The sequence below is a fragment of the Diospyros lotus genome, chromosome 12 (assembly GCF_014633365.1).
Source record: "Diospyros lotus cultivar Yz01 chromosome 12, ASM1463336v1, whole genome shotgun sequence".
NCBI classification, from domain to species: Eukaryota; Viridiplantae; Streptophyta; class Magnoliopsida; order Ericales; family Ebenaceae; genus Diospyros; species Diospyros lotus.
The window spans coordinates 5,684,940-5,702,211 of NC_068349.1; the positions used below are offsets into that span (position 1 = coordinate 5,684,940).

At 38.5% G+C, this 17,272-nt stretch overlaps 2 protein-coding genes across 6 annotated transcripts; both read left to right on the top strand.

Moving 5' to 3' along the window:
• The first annotated feature begins 264 nt into the window (after window positions 1–264).
• On the top strand, window positions 265–4,608 carry LOC127786843 (protein TRANSPORT INHIBITOR RESPONSE 1-like). Of its 4 annotated transcripts, none has more exons than XR_008020058.1 (4): window positions 265–1,124; window positions 2,570–3,062; window positions 3,371–4,218; window positions 4,295–4,608. XR_008020058.1 is itself a non-coding variant. In XM_052314536.1 (3 exons), the coding sequence occupies exons 1-3, from the start codon at window positions 670–672 to the stop codon at window positions 4,166–4,168; spliced, it is 1,746 nt and encodes a 581-aa protein (XP_052170496.1). In that variant the 5' UTR covers window positions 266–669; the 3' UTR covers window positions 4,169–4,608. The 4 variants fall into 4 exon arrangements, 1 of the variants encoding a protein (XP_052170496.1); XR_008020056.1 differs by having other exon boundaries at window positions 266–1,124; window positions 4,286–4,608; XR_008020057.1 differs by having other exon boundaries at window positions 266–1,124; window positions 4,292–4,608.
• Window positions 4,609–6,373: 1,765 nt separating this feature from the next.
• LOC127787213 (uncharacterized) lies at window positions 6,374–16,685 on the top strand. Of its 2 annotated transcripts, XM_052315143.1 has the most exons (9): window positions 6,374–6,665; window positions 6,795–7,238; window positions 7,703–7,817; window positions 9,051–9,131; window positions 13,373–13,421; window positions 13,572–13,668; window positions 14,781–14,833; window positions 15,175–15,237; window positions 16,118–16,685. In XM_052315143.1, the coding sequence occupies exons 3-9, from the start codon at window positions 7,717–7,719 to the stop codon at window positions 16,412–16,414; spliced, it is 741 nt and encodes a 246-aa protein (XP_052171103.1). In that variant the 5' UTR covers window positions 6,374–6,665; window positions 6,795–7,238; window positions 7,703–7,716; the 3' UTR covers window positions 16,415–16,685. The 2 variants fall into 2 exon arrangements, with proteins under 2 accessions (XP_052171103.1, XP_052171102.1); XM_052315142.1 differs by lacking the exon at window positions 6,795–7,238 and having other exon boundaries at window positions 6,377–6,665.
• Window positions 16,686–17,272: the final 587 nt, after the last annotated feature.

A 17,272-nucleotide genomic window follows, 5' to 3' on the forward strand; every position in this document is an offset into this window, starting at 1 on the left:
CCCCCCCGTCGTTGCCCTAAGATTGCTCCGGTGGTCCCCGCCTCAGTCAGATCCGTCAGATCCAGCCGTGCAATGAGAATCATGAGATTCCCTAAAACCCAGTTTACAATACAATAATAGCACTTTAGTACAGCTCCCCGCCCCTTTTTTAATTTACGTCTCGCGATTTATATCATTTATTCGTCTCGATTTCTCGCCACGGCGGCGTCGTAGTAGTAGCAGCAGCAGCAGCAGCAACAACAGTAGGGCTTTATACGACCCTCTCAAAATGTACACCCGTTTTCTGCGGTTGCGCTTCGTCGCGAACGGATAAGATTGGCTTGTCTCGCGGCCGGTCCACCGTTGATCCGACGGTTAAATCATGGCCACTACACGTGTCGGCCGATAAAACCGTTGATTGCCATCATTTCACACAAAACTCATGTGACCTTAGGTTACCAATCTACCCTCGTCGAGCTCAACATAAAAACCTTATCCTCTCCGGTACTCACTTCGCCCTCGCTTCCTCTCTATATCTCTCTCTCCTGCAACTAAGAACTTGGCTCCAAGCTCGTTAATGGCGTCTCAGATCTGAAGCTTCGGAATACCGGTACTGTTTGGGAGGTTCCTGTTCGGCCTGCGTACTTCGAGATTTGAGTGTTTGTAGTCGGAGCTCTGGGGAAAGCGGCAATGGCGTACTCGTTTCCGGAGGAGGTGTTGGAGCACGTGTTCTCGTTCATAGAGAACGATAAGGACCGGAACGCGGTATCTCTGGTCTGCAAGTCGTGGTACGAGATCGAGCGGTGGTGCAGGCGACGGATCTTCGTCGGGAACTGCTATGCGGTGAGCCCTGTGATGATGATCAGGCGGTTCCCCGAGGTCAGATCCGTGGAGCTGAAAGGGAAGCCACATTTCGCGGACTACAATCTGGTGCCGGAGGGTTGGGGTGGGTACGTTTACCCTTGGATCGCGGCCATGGGTAGGGCTTACCCTTGGTTGGAGGAGATTCGGCTCAAGCGCATGGTCGTCACTGACGAGAACTTGGAGCTGATTTCACGTTCGTTCAATAACTTCAAGGTCCTTGTGATGTCGTCTTGTGAGGGCTTCACTACTGATGGACTCGCCGCCATTGCCGCCAATTGCAGGTGAGGCCTTCTCACTCTACTCACAAAAAGAAGAGGCAAAAGGAGGTTTGAATCTTGAGTCGGATATCCTTACCCCTTCCTCGACCTAACGTTGAGTATATACTATGAAAATAAAGTTTTTGACTGTTGAGTGCTTGGTTGATTCGCAAAGAATGTGGTAGATTGCCCGCATTCCTCTTTTTCTTTTCACCTTTTTTTTTTTTTTCCCGTTTTCTGATTTATCTTGGTCACTGTGTCTTTGGTGTTATCGTGTCTGATTCATTGATGATAGATTTAGGAATGGAAGCGAGTTTTGACTGTTAGTGTTACACATTATATGGATTAAGTAATTAGATGAACTGATGAAATGTTCTTCGTCAACGGAGGTGCTCTAATATATCCTTTTAGTGGAAAATTCTAAGATTCAGAGCTATATTCTTCTTTTAGACTCGTTTTCTTTCTCTTCTTCGTTTTGGGGCCTAGTTATACTTCCAGCTTTTTAATGCGAAAATTGCCAAATTTTCTGCCAAGGTAGGCCCTCAATTTCTTTTCTCCAGGTTGATTCCCGTATTATTTGCATCAATTTGCGAATTTCAGTTTTAGTGTTGTTGCTTTCTCTCTCGATTCTGTTTGGTCCTTCTCCTGAGTTTATTTTGGAGAAACATGGATGTTATTTCTTCATCAAGGTTTTAGATTATGGTTCTGTAAACGGGGAATCTGCAGTTTGAAGGGTTTTGTCTTCTTTTGGCTGGCTTTCTCTTTCTTTCTGGTAGAGCTTGGAAGTCTTGTCATAAGAATGGCAAATCTAGGCAAGGGTGATACTTACTGCCTTTAGTTTCTTCTTCTGTTTTTGATAGGCTATTGTAATTAGGTTATTTCCAGTTTTGGGTTTTGCTTCTTGGACAATGTAGGCGCTATCTGGTCTAAGATTCCATTTTCCTTTTTTACTTAACATTGTTATGGTAAGATGAATGGACCTTTTTTCTTTTGATTATCAAGGATTTATTTAGTTGTTTGTTAAGATTCTATTGAATTGAGTTTTGGTGGTCCATTTGTAATCCTTGGGCAGACCTTTCAGGCATATGTTGTTTTTATGCTGCAATAATTCAATATTTCGGGGATGTAAACTGTATTGGTGTGAAGAATGGTTTGTTGAGAACATCAAACAGGTAGGGAATGATTGATTTTCTTTTCTCGTATTTGTTGCTATCAGGAAAAGTTACTCTGATAAGGATTGTCTAGTCCTTTTCAATGATAAAGACAATCAATAATTGCTAATTCTTCACAACAAAATTTTATCAAGCCTTCATTATTTTAGCAGATTTATTTTCTTTAATGTAGTGAAAATTTTCCTTTTAAGTTTCTTTAGGTAATTACCATGATTGCAGACCTTGTGCAAATTCTAGTAACTCTTATCATGATAGGGGCTGCTCTTTGTAAAATTGATTCCCCATTTGCTTGTGCAGGAATTTAAGAGTGTTGGATTTGCAGGAGTGCGAGGTGGATGATTTAAGTGGACACTGGCTGAGCCATTTTCCTGATACGTTTACCTCACTTGTCTCCTTGAACATTTCTTGCTTAGGTTCTGATGTGAGTTCATCTGCTTTAGAGCGTCTGGTGGGTAGGTGTACCAACCTTTCCTCACTTCGTCTCAACCGTGCTGTACCCCTCGAGAGGCTCCCTAATCTGCTCCGCCGGGCCCCTCAGCTAATTGAGCTGGGAACTGGTGCCTACTCAGCTGATCTTCACTCTGATGTTTTCTCAAGCCTAGCTGAAGCTTTTTCAGGGTGCAAGAAGCTGAAGGGCTTATCTGGTTTTTGGGATGTGGTTCCCACTTATCTTCCTGCAGCCTATTCCATCTGCTCTGGGCTTACTTCTCTGAATCTGAGCTATGCCACTATTGAGAGCCCTGATCTTGTGAAACTGGTTAGCCAGTGTCACAGCTTGCAGCGCCTATTGGTATGTCTACTATTTCATCATTGCTAATTCACTATGCTTGAGTAATCTCTATATTTGCTCAATAGAGGAATGCTGCATGTTTAGTTGATATATGAGGCTTTCTTATTTGAGACCAGTGTTGAATCATGGCTGAGTTTCTATAGATGGCCTGGATTTCTAGATATCGTGAGTTTCTATTTGGACTCCCTTGGAATCCAGTCTATAAATTTTACACCGTTGAAGAAAGAAGTCATATTTATGTTTCTGAAATGTTGCTTTAAGCTCAATATTGGCCTGCATTCTTGAACTGATAAAAGGTATAACCCCAGGTACTGGATTACATTGAAGACACCGGCCTTGATGCCCTTGCTGCTTCTTGCAAGGATCTGCAAGAACTGAGGGTTTTTCCTTCCGATCCCTTTGGTCCAGAACCAAATGTGTCATTGACAGAGCGAGGCCTTGTCTCTGTTTCTGAGGGCTGCCCCAAGCTCCAGTCAGTCCTGTATTTCTGCCGCCAAATGTCAAATTCTGCCTTGGTTACCATTGCTAGGAACCGGCCGAATCTGACACGTTTCCGTCTTTGCATCCTGGAGCCTCGCACTCCCGATTACATAACCTTGGAGCCTCTGGATGCTGGGTTTGGAGCCATTGTTGAGCATTGTAAGGAGTTGCGACGTCTTTCTCTATCTGGTCTTCTAACGGATCGAGTGTTTGAGTACATTGGGACCCATGCTAAGAAGCTAGAGATGCTCTCTATTGCTTTTGCTGGGGATAGTGATTTGGGCCTCCATCACGTGCTGTCCGGGTGTGACAGCCTGAAGAAACTGGAGATCAGAGACTGCCCCTTTGGACACAAGGCTCTCTTGGCCAATGCTGCAAAGCTGGAGACAATGCGATCCCTTTGGATGTCTTCTTGCCCAGTAAGTTTTGGAGCATGTAAATTGCTAGGTCAGAAGATGCCGAGGCTTAACGTTGAAGTAATCGACGAGAGGGGACCCCCCGAGTCCAGGCCCGAAAGCTGTCCTGTCGAGAAGCTTTATGTCTACAGGACAGTAGCTGGGCCGAGGTTCGACATGCCTGGTTTTGTATGGACTACGGACGAAGATGCTGCATTGAGGCTCTCTTGACGAATTTTCCCGTTAGTCTTTCTTTTGGTCTTCTTAATCGTTACCAGCAGGTACATGCTCGTCATGCTACTCATTTTCTTCATTCCATTCATTTGAACTTAATGGAGCTTCGTATAGTTGCAGCAGCAGCGTGCAGAGGCCCAAGAGCGCAAGCGCGAATCCAAAGTATTTTACACTCGACCGTGCCCCCATTGGATGGATAGCAGTGATTAGCGATTAATAAAAGAGGTTAAAGGAAACATGTATTGAGTAGAGTTGTGGTTCTTGCTGTGTATACTATTGGTTGTGAACAAAACCCTTTTCACGCCCCTATTGATGCATTTGACCCTTTTGTTGATTGCACCTTGAAACGTTGTTGTTCCTGTATCCGGCCCGCATGCTACCTCCTCTTCCTAATATGTTGTTTTGAAATAAAAAAAAGTTGTCTCAGATTTTGTTAATTGTTACGACGACTTTGCTCTAAAAATTCTTTCTTTGCTAGGAGTTGGGAACCCCATAGATGATAGGTGGGGCAATGGCATGTGATGTGAAACAACTAATGAGCTTTTCCCTCGGGCCTTGAAAGAACTGTAACTTTCTCTCACCCAGCATTGGCGCCTCGGCTGGCGCGCCACGTGAGAGATTCGGTGAGAGATTGCACAGTGGTCACAGCTTTTTTAGGCGCTCTGCTTTCCACACCACCTCCTCCACCTCCACCTGATGACTGGTCTCTCTTTGAATTAAAATTTAGCCAAAAATATAAAAAAGAAAAACAGAGAGAGACGGGAAGGACAGAGAGAGAGGCAGACAACAACATAACAGTACATAGGCAGACACCTCACCCACTAGCTGGAAAGTAGAGAGTGATTAAAAAAAGCGAAGAGATTGCAATCTCCGGGGGCTGTGATGTGTGAATATGGCAATCAATTTCCGAACAGAAAGCTTTTTATTGGATGATGATGATGATGATGAGGCTGAGGATGATGCCCCCACACGTTTGATGCATTTATTATCATTATTATTATTATTATATACTTACATATGTATATCTATGGTGGCATTATTATTATTATTTATTATTATTGTGACATATTTGTAAAGTTATTGCTTATGATTTCGTTGCTGATTTCATCACCTGCCACCCGTTTTCTCTTCACTTTTCCTTACTGCTACTTGCTTACCCAAAACTACGCCCACTCTCTCTGTCCTCTTCTTATTAGTGGGGGGCGGATTCATTGATTTTGTGCACTAACTGACTTTGTACCACCCCCCTCCCCTTGCCTTACCCCACCCTCTTTAATTCCCTTTCATCTCCAAACTCCAAATGTCTACCCTGTTTACTGCGTTGGTTGTACATTTGTTTGTCTCCTAATCGCCCGAGTTTTTACTTTTTACTTCAACAAAAAAAAAAAAAAAATGACTTTAAAGAGTTACAAGGTAACACAAGTTGTCTCTTCCATTAACTCCTTTCTTTTACCTGACATCAATTTGCCTCGGAAAGAAAGAAAGGACAACAAATTAAAATTTTAAAATAAAAATATAATATTCCCTATGGGACTAATATTCTAATGTCTCTATTGGACCCGACCAGCCTAAAATTATAAGAAAAAAATAATAAAATAAAAATACAAATACAAATACTAAGATCAATAATGGGCCTCCAGCTTAAGTTGTGAATAATGGAATGTGATACATTATTATGCCATTTTCAACTCTGTATTTGTCACGAGGGAGGAGAAATAATATAAATTGTACTGTCCATCTATAGTTTCTAAAAGTTATGCTACAAATAAAATATAAGTTACATTAAAAAATACTATGATACCCACCTACTAGATCAATTATTTTAGATTACTTACCTTATTTGATAAATTATTGATTGATGTTCATAATGGGTTTGAGGGTGTATTTATTATATTTTACTTTTAAATTTTAACTAAATTTATTAATTAACAAGATATAGGATATATTTATTATTAATTAATCAAAGTATTTAGTATTTAATAATAAAATACATTGATACTACTAATTTGAAATTAATGTATATATTTATAGAAAACCTATAAAAAAATTTAATAAAAAAGGTCACTGGGTACAATTTTTTAAGGATTTAAAATGTTATAATGGTCAATCGACTCAGCAACAAATTTGTACTCCCTCTTGAGTTTATTTTGATCCGAGAATGAAAACGGATCTTTTTGAATGAAAACGGATCTTTTTGAATGAAAACGGATCTTTTCATTCCCTACTCTGTCTTGTCTCCGTTCTATCTACCGCAGGTCGCATCTCAAATACCTAGAGGCTAGAGAAGGAAGGAAGGAAGGAGAAGAAGAAGACGGAAGAAGGAGAAGAAGAATTTGGAAGAATTTACTGTTAACCAGACGCTGTCAAACGCATTCAAAAGAAAAGGGAAGAGAAGCAAGATCCATAGCGAGCGTCACCATTACCGATGTCCGAACGAGTGATGAATCACTGATCCAGGCGACAACGCGAGAACCGAATTCGAACTCTGTTTGATGTAAGAATCCGCCGCTCTTCAACTGCCTCTGTCACTATATCTCTTTTTTTCTTCTGTTCTTGCTCTTTGCTATACTCGATTGTCTGTGACTTCGGAATCCTTTTGTCCTGATCGTGATTGTTTTTTCAGCTGGATTGTGAGAAATCGATGGAAAGAAGAGGAAGGAATTTTAGATTCTTGCTTAAATAGTGCTGTTCGAAGCAGCTATTCTCAGATTCCGGGATAAATGCCGGAGCTAGGGTTTTACAGATTGTAGATATGGTGTAACTTGCTGAATACTTAATATTTGTGCACAGAGCTTTCAAGCAGTTTAGCTTTTGCCTTTAGATATGGATACGCTTACTCGGTAATCGAAAGAAGAAAAAGAACAACGAGATTCTGGATTTGGATAAGTTGTTTTGCAACGAAAAATTATAAGAACGCCTTCTCTTGTTCGCGGAAAACTGTGGAATCAGTAAACAGAGAAAAACAGAAGAAGAGAATGTAGATGCAAGGAAAAGTACAATTTTTGTGTAATTTAGTGGGATTGAACTGAGCTGACGGAGTTGAGATGCAAAGGAAGAGTATAATTGGGTATCAATTTAAGGATTTTTCATGACTGAGGAGGGCTCTCTCTCTCTCTCTCTCTCTCTCTCTCTCTCTGATTGGATATCTGGATTTCTTTTTCTCTGGAATTTGATTATTATGTTTCATAGGATAAGGTTGGATCTCATTTGGTTTCGACCAAGTTGCTTCTGATCTCAAAATTTAACAATAAAACACTTGAGTTTAATGACGGAACTTAACTTGCTGCGAAGGTTGTTATTTTGTCTGATCTATATTCTGCAATATAAATATTTTATTTCAAGTTCCTTATGAGTGTTGATAAGATTCTGGTATATATTGTTGCATATGTTGTAAAGTAATATGCTACATGACTGTTGTAAGTTCTTCCATTTTTACTGCTGTTTTACACATTGCGTATGTGACATTTTAGTTGCAGATGTATTACTTATAGGTTCAGTATTTCTTATTGCTGTCTTTGTTACTTCCTGCAGTTAGGGGACTGTTAATGGAGATCTCTGCAGATGATGTTTCACAGAATTCAACTATTTCTTCCAATGATGTTGGTCAACACCACAACAATACTTCCCCTGACATTGTGAATCAAGGGTACATGCTTCTTCATCTTATTGTTCACTTTACATGATGAAATCTTAGTATGAGTAACCATTGTTTTCACTTTGGTATTATTGTTTTACGGAAGGTAATCTAATCCATTTTGAACATTGGTTGTCAACAAATTGTAAAAAAAAGGTGTGCTTTTTACATACCTTTCCATTTTCTGAAATGCTCTGAGCAGCTTTTGTCAATATCAAAGTCCCAAAGATGCCAATAATCTTTGCTTTCTTTTAGGCAATGTGATATTATTGACTCTAATAGATTGAGGATTGTTCCAAGTTTGGAATTGTTAAAACAAATATTCATCACTATTTGAAAAATTCTTCTTTTCCCTTCCTCCAGTTGAGATTTTTCTTTTCTCTTCTGCAGTTACATCTTTATCTAAGCACATATTTGAATATGTGTAAAGCTTTGGACACGTAGATGTTTAAAATGCCTGCAATAATTCATTCAAGCTATAAAAAGTATGCACTAGAGCAGCCTTCATCCTCATGCTATTAAGAATACGTGCTTTTGTTTTTATGTGATACGAATGCTGGATTAGTTGTTTTCTAGTTTTAAATGGCACTTGAACAAACCTCACCGAACATGAAGGTTTGCTGTTTGTTCCCCTTCGCATGGTGCTTATATATTCAGAAGCATGCATTTGTAATTGTAACATTTTTGCATCTTTAAGGCTGTGGCTATCACTTCCCCATGTCCATAAATTTCGTGGACTACTTGGATGAAAACCTAATGGTTGCCCTATATAATGCTGTTTTAATTTAGTTTTTATTTTAAATAAAACAACATTAGTCTTTCTATTGGGACATGATTGATGATTTATATGGTGAATCTTCTATTAGTTAGTTCTAGCATTTTTAAGAACCCTATTCATATAGGGATGACATAGTCATGGAGGGAGAAATCTAACGGGTTTATTTGAAAGTTCACATTCTCTTAATTTGAAATGTTAAATAGAATAATAAATACAATTACTTGTTTTTCTTACTTCTTTCGGGTTTGCACTATACTATATAGATTTTTCCTACTTGGGGGAGGGGGTTGGTTAATAGTATCTTCCTTGATGCCTGGAGTTGTGCTAGATTAATGGAAAGTAGCCCAATGAACAAGGCTTCTGCCTTTGTGCCCGATTGGTTCTTACAAGGGCATTTGATTCTATTTCCTTTATGGCCTTTATGCCATATTAGATTTTCTAAACCTGTGTTATACATGAAATTTCAGAGGAATGGAATGTGAACATGAGATTGGTGAAGCAGAAGCTAGAACTATTCTTGAAGTTATTTCTTCTACTGGAAAATTTTGGTATGCTTCTACCTTATAATTAAATTACCACTCATTGGTTATTTTATGGTTTTACTTTTGCATTTGTCTATTTGTGTGTGTGGATCAAAGCATGGAAATGATGTGTAACTTGGTTTCTAGGGCTTCTATGATTAGGTACAAGTTAATATAAGATGTTCATCCAACAGCGACTATTCCAGCAACCAACATATGCAGACCCCTTATTCTAGATTATCTCATGGTTGTTATAAAGTATAATTGTGCTTTATCACCATATTCTCTTCCTCTCTGTTCACATTCAACATTGACATCATCTATGCCTATTACATCTTTAGTTTGTTCCATGTAGTGCTTTGTCTGTTCTAAAGAGCTCACAATTGCTTGCTTTGAGGCTATTGTTGCAATGGTGGCTTGGGACAAAGGCTTTGGTGACCCTGATAGGAGTGGGCAATACAGTATTTGGGGAGAGAAAGATGGAAAAACTGTTCATCTGCATCTAGTTTTGAATCTAAACAAATGGCATTTTTGCCCCTTTTGCTCTCAAATTCATTTAGTGGATAACCAACGTATAACTCAGTGGATCAAACATCGTGAATTCTAGGCAATAGAGATTGGTGAACTAGAAATTCATGTAATTGGACCTCATCTAGTGAGATTAAGGCTTGATATCCAGTGCCCTGCCTGTGGCTTTTGTTGAGAGGGGCTGGAGTAAAATTCCTCAATTTTGGACATGGGACTGGGAGCCAAGATATAATTTTTCCTAAAAATCTCAAAAATGCTATAACCTTTTGAACTTCACCTCGATGTGGTGCCAGGACCTGGTTGTGACCCTGGGTTCTGTAAAAGATTATATTGTCCTCATCCCTATGCACAAAAGGGAACTTCGAAGTTGCTTCCAAAAATGATTTTTCATTGTTTTTTGTTCTAACTGGATTTATTCAAATTTGCCAGTGATGTTATTTTCAGTGAGATTCTGAAGTCGCTGGGTGTCCTTAACCATGTCTGTCCGTTAGATGGTTGAGAGTTTTATTCATTGGCTGGCATAACAACTCTTTGATGACAATAGTTGGGCCAAGTCTCTCTAATTGCTTGGCTTTCAAATAAGCAGTGTAATACTTGATTGTTTTTCCCTGATCTATACTCAAAGCATGTTTGCTTGTTTGCCAACTATCTTAAATGACTTGAACAACAATATATCTAGTCTTAATCCCTCGATTTGAGGCTGCCTATATAAATTTTATCCCGCCAATCATTTCTATCTATAACCTTTTGTCATGTTCCTAGGGTTTACCTAGGTTTTGGATGGGAAATTGGAAGAATCCGGGGGAGTTAGAACCGAGAACTGAGAGGATTGGAGAGAGAATTAGAACAAAAAGAGGGATAACAGACAAAATTAAGGGGGAAATGCAGACATAACAGAACAAGAGAGAGTCAGAGGGGAAACAAGGGGGAGATCTGAAATGTTGAGAGAGAAGTCAGAAATTCAATTATCATTCATCTATATGACATTCTCTAATTTATTTATAGGCTACTCTACTGAAAGGTACAATCACCGAACCAGCAAAGTACAACAACTAACTAATATATAGAATACGTAATTACTATTATATCCTTGGGGATCCTTGGGGTCGTGATATTTCCCCCCCTCCTTGAGAGCATTCTTGTCCCCAAGAACTTATGGCAACTGGCCCTGTCCTTCATCCTATCCCTGATTTCACTTTCTGATTTATCCTTCTTTCTTTCTTCCTCCTCCTAGGCCTATTCCTCTTCATTTTTATGTTTCTTCTCTTTTGCTTTTCCTGCAAATGAAAAATGTAGTCCTCAAAAGAGATTCATGACAAAGCTCACTTCTCCAATTGATCTGTGAGTTCCAGTAATTTTCTGGACCTTCTTTGCAGTAATTGCACCAGTGAGTGTTAAAAATAAGTATTCCGGAAGCAACCTGCTCTTCCTTCCTCCTCTGAACCGTATAACAGTTCTTCTGTTCTATCCTCTTCGATTGTTCCTTCTCTACTAACACCAGTATGAGAAACTGGTCTGCATTACCTGAAATGACAGCAAGACTGTCATACTGATCCTTAGGACCTTCTTTCCTAAGGTTACAATCCTGGACATCAACGGGTCCTTCAGACATTGGACTAGGCAGCAGGGGTAACACAATGAATTTTGCGTTCTCAGTCACTTCATCGGGTAATTCCTCATTTTTTCCTGCAACTTCTTGTTATGCCAATTATGATTTATTAGCTCTTCTTCTGGTTCCTTGGCAACTGCAACTGAATTTATTTCAACACCACTGCTTGTAGAATTTGATTGAGCAATTTTCTCAATCGTAAAAAACTGGGATCAGTTTCCATTCTAAAAGAATCATATGTCTCTTTCTCAATCTCAAGAACTTCTCTGTTAACATCTTTGAATCCTGATGATTGAATGTCTGAATCAATTAACTCATGATCAGAACATCCGAGATAGATATCTTGAATCTCTCTTTCCGAAACTTCTCTTTTTAAGGAATTAGAACATTCCTTAGAAAAACATTCAGCTGGGATACTATCCTGAAACTAATGTGAAAACAGAATAAAAAATTTGTCCAGCTTGTGATTGAGGATGGCGAATTGTTGCTTGATTCCTGTGTCCATTGCTTGCCTCAGAAATTGCTTCCAGGAGTCACCTAATCCTCAATTTCCTCTAACTCAATTGGCTCTGTACAGCCTCTTGATAATTGCCTCCAAATCAGTGCCACGGAATCGCCTATATCACAAAGCAGCAATTGCCAATCACCTGGATCTGTATCTGTACTGCTTTCAGAATCGCCTGCAACCAGCTTCCAAAGACCGATTTGCTCTGCTTGGAATCTGTCTTTGATTCCTTCAAAATCGAATCGGAAACAATCTGCTATTAATCGCCTATCAATAGCCATGAATCATTGGCTCAGTTGCAGTTCATAGAATTCGTCAGAACCACTGCCTTACAAAATCGATCTGATCTGAATCACCTAGATCTACAGCCAGTAATATCAGCCTCCTTAAACTTGAGTGGCTCAATTACAGCTTTCTGAGAATCGATTGGATCTGCTTTGCTGGGATCGCTTTTGATCAGCAATTGTCTGACTTCCTATTCTGAGATTGCCTTCCTGAATCACACCTTGCAGGAGCCGAGGACTGCTGGTCTGGATCAACAGCCAAGAACCGTTGGCTCTGTTCGGTTACAATCTGTCTCTGTTAGCTTCAGAGTTGGATTGGAATTAACTGCTTTGCCTGAACCTTGATCAGCTGCTACAACTCGCTAGATCACAGCCGGGAGTCAACTGTCTGTGATACCAGTTGTCATGTTCCTAGGGTTTACCTAGGGTTTGGATGGGAAATTGGAAGAATCCGAGGGAGTTAGAACCAAGAATAGAGTGGATTGGAGGGAGAATTAGAACATAAAGAGGGAGATAACAGACATAATTGAGGGGGAAATGCAGACAGAACAAAACAAGAGAGAGTCAGAGGGAAACGAGAGGGAGATATCTGAAATGTTGAGAGAGAAATCAGAAATTCAATTATTATTCATCTATATGACATTCTCTAATTGATCTAAAAACCTATTTATAGGCTACTCTACTAAAAGGTACAATCACTGAAACAGCAAAGTACAACAACTAACTAATACATATAATACATAATTACTATTATATCCTTGGGGATCCTTGGGATCGTGACACCTTATTTTCGGTGAGACCCTTATAACTCATATTATACCGAAGAATCTCCCATCAAGTTTTTTCTTGGCCTTTTCTACCTCTTTTTGTTTCTTGTTCCATTCCATCCACTTTCCTCAAAAGAGCCTTTATTAGTTTTCTTTTCAAATAACTAAACCATTTTAATCGTGTTTTATGTATCTTATCAACAATAGGAGCTACTTCGGCCTTATTTGAATAACCTTATTTCTAATTTTATTTTATTTTTGGTACAATTGTACATCCATCATAATATACTCATCTTGTTTACATTCATATTTTGTACATGTTGACACTTTGTTGCCCAACAGTCAGTGCCATACAACAAAGTTGGTCCTAAACCCTAAACCCATACAAAGTTGATCCTTAAATGACTTGAGTGTAAAAATATTCTAGTATGATTCATATTAGCTTCTTGGTATGGCTGCTTACATTGCCAAATTATTCCCAAAATTTTTATTCTTGAAGGTTATCTTCTGTATGGGTTGATGATACCATCCCATTGTTGTTTGTCAAGTAGTCATATTGTTTATGTTGTCCTCAGGCATGATTGGGACAAATTGAAGAGCTTGCTGTCCTTCCAGCTAAAGCAGGTATGGTGAGGTATGCTTGCGAGTGGGTCTCAAGATACTGTAAATTGTTTATGGCTTTTATTTATTTACGTATTTATTTTTGAGTATCCCCACATCTTGTTCAAGTTTTACTTCAAAGATTCCAGCCTTTGGATCAATCTGAACCTGTAGGTCTTGTCTGAATATCCGGAGACAAAGATGGCTAGTGAGCAACAAACTTCTTCATTAGGAGAGACTTACCAAGACTTGGTGAAGAGATTGGATGAAGGTATTTGCTAACCATGGTATCATCTCTGTTAAATTTTTATGCCATGAATCTCAAGGTTTATTGATGATAGTGTTGGATAGACCACCATAATGCAGACTGTTGAACGAGGAAGAGAAATTCAAAGTTTGAAGAGGCTCAAAAGTTGGGATAATGATAAGACTTTAAAGTCTTGTAGATTAGATGTTGTAAACTTGTATTTTAAAGTTTAATTAGCTTCTATAATTTAGGAGATAGGGTATCCTAAAATTTAGGAGATAGCATATCTTATCTCATCTCCTAAATTTTAGGGCAATGTAGCTCTTTTTAATGTCTCTTTTAATATATTGCCATTAAGCTTTCTGGTTTAGATTTTAATTTAGTAGACTATTTTATTCATTTTTTTTTTATTTCTTGTATGAATAATGCATCTTTTCAAGGCAAAGCTATCCTTCACCATAGAGATATCATTGAAAAACTCACTTATCTGGAAATTTATACAGCAGAGTTTTCAGTGGAAAGAATTCAATTTTGGCTTTCCACAGTTTTCATCACATACAAAAATATGCTTTAATAGCACTAGAGCAGCCCTTTGTCCAGTAAGGAGTAGTTCATTTTGTCTTGTCCTCACGAAACAATGAGGAGATGTTACTTTACTTTCTTATTGTCTAGTTTCGATTTTTCTTATTGCATTGAACATGACGAAAGGGATGAGCCCATTCTGTTAGTATCTGTTCTTACTAGGGCTTTATATAGATTTGTGAAACAGGAAAATGTTGTTTGGCTTACTTGTTAGTTTAAATAATTGTAGTCTGTATTCCTGAAGTCAAATGGGCTCAACCCAGTTCATTGGGGTTGGTCACTTGTAAATTTCTACTTGAATATATCTGTTAGCCACCATGTATTGAATTCATGCATGACTAAACTATACTCAAATTGGCGGTACTGAGCACAATAGCATTACATACCTTCATACTCTTCAGATATTGATTGTATGTGTTAGTGAGATTTGATTATTGTCTGATCTTGTATCTTCAATGGAATTTTTAACTAGTTCAGTGTATCTCCTTCCTAATTTTAAAAACTCTAGTATGTACATGTTGAATGCATTCATAGTATGTTAATTTGCTTTACAGCTCTTCTCAGCTTTGTGGAAGGTCCTCCATTCACCCTGCAGAGGCTTTGTGAGGTGATATATCTGTCCATGATGTGTGTTATGTTTTGAGTTTATTGTACCCTTTATGATAATTTAACAATCTGAAATTGGTTGATACCTAGTTCAGATCCTATTTGCTTCGTTTTTTAAAGATCAGAATCCTCTTTATTTTATTTTATTTGTTCTGAAATTGTAACTTCCAGCTCAGAGAATGAATCATTACTCCGAAGGTCATTACATGTTGAACTAGTTCTGGCTAGAACAATTTCTTATTGGCTCTAAGTTGAAATATACATTTATGCCGACCGGATATTTTTATGTTAACCATGCCATGCTTCATGGTTGTGACATTTTACTAAACCTTCTTCAAACAGATACTTTTGAGTGCAAGAAGCATTTATCCAAATCTGTCAAAGCTTGCCCTGGCGCTAGAGAAGGTATGTTAGCGTAAAATTTACTTTAGTGCGTTTAAAATGGTATCCGAAGATATATATATATATATATATGTCTATGTTCGGCTTTGAAAAGGGACTGCAGTCAACTGCATAATACTTTACATTGTACAGTAAGTGGAAACATCAGTTGATCTAATTTTGTGTACGTTCTTACTAGTTCTGAAAGCTAACCATGGATTGACAAAGAGCAAGTCAGTGCACAGCACTCCCATTGTTATGGAGTCAGGGGAGCATTAGATGTATGCACTCATAACCAACATTAGGAATGTATGGACTGGAGGCACCTTCCTCCATACACGTATTGATATGGATACCCATACCCCCATTCCCATCCCCATCCCCATCCCCATTGCATACTGGATATCCATCGGATACCTGTACTTGTTCAATTTAAATTTTAAAAAAAATCTATTTATTCTTTTCTTGTTTCAAATCCTCTATTAAATTTGAGGTTATTGTGTTTCTAGGTTAAGGTTGATTGGTGTTGGCTAAGTTAGATGTTAATTACCAGATTCCCAACTGGATCCTAAGTTGTATCCCAGCTGCAAGTGTTGCATATGAGTTATGGAAAGGGAGATTTCAGTTAGAAAATGGGCATCAATTTGATTTTTGTCTGGAATTCGTTACACGATCACATGATGACAAGTTTTGAAGTTTCTCCGAAATAATGGTTGTATTGTGCATTAGCTGTCCAAATTGGTTACCTTTCTATCCTGGGAAGGTGACACGATCACAGAACAAATTGAAATCTCTCAAATTAGTTGCGTTTCAAGTACCATTCTTTTTAAACATGTCAAAACCTGGTAAGTGGAAAAAACTTTACTGATGATGGCTCATTCCTTGTTCCTTCCCTGCTTGGTAGAATTTACTGGTGACATCTACTCTGACGATTTCATCTGATCCGTATCCACCTGCATTAATGCAAAAACCCGAGGAAATTGACAAAAGAGGTGAGGAACCTCAGGAAAGAGCGGAGGAACCTCAGGCAAACTCTGATTCAGTACAGAATGGGGTTGAACATCAAACAGGCGACAGGGATGAAGTAATGGCGGAAGTAGAAGAAGCTGACGCTGATGACAACATGAGAATCGACATGGCAGGCCTTGAAGAAATGGTTCGATCAACAGAATCAAATTGTGTTTCAAATACCAGCTCTTAGTTTTGAAATCGTCACCAAAGGAAGTACAAGTAAGCTCATCTGGTAGGGAAACATTGAGGTCACTCTTTTATTGGGATTGCAATGAGATGTATATCTTATTCAAAGTTTTGATTGTTTCGGAAGTTGTTAGTTGTAAGTGAAAAATTGCGGAGCGTTACTTTGTTACTTCACGCTGTGCCAGCTTTAACATTTCAGGGTTGGATGCTATTATTTTTCTCTGATCAGTGAAAGTTGTCGAAATGGATGCCCTACACCTTGGAATTTTGATGGAGTTCACAGCCTTGGATTGAATTGAGAATTGTGGTCTGTTTGGTTAGTATTTTAAAAATTATTGTTGTTATTTGACCTTTTTATTTTGGAACTTATCTGCGTGAAGCGGAAGACATCCCGTTTGTGAATTGGCCTGGAAAGCTTGTTTTGAGCAAATTTGTCCTATGAACACTTTTTAAGTTCTAGGAAATAATTAAAAAATAGAAACAATGTGTTTATTCATTTATAAAAGAAAGGGATAACTACGTCTGTATATTTGTGGAGGATTTACCAGGAGTCGAAGATTTTGGAGGTGTTAATGGTGACTCGTAGATTTTTTAAAAAAATTAAATTAGCTTTATTATTTTTTAATATATATATATATATATATATATATACAGCAAAAATTTGATATATATATCCAAGGGGGGCACTGAATGTTGATGACTCTGTAGGCCGTTTGTTGGGATGTGAGAATATCTGGAAGTGAGTGATGCAAAGTTGTAACAAACTGATTGCCCCATTCCATTGGAGTTGCTTGGGCAGCTTCTCTTCTCTCTTTCTCTTTCTAACCAAATATAATTTAATTGCTTCTGTGTGGCAGCACTA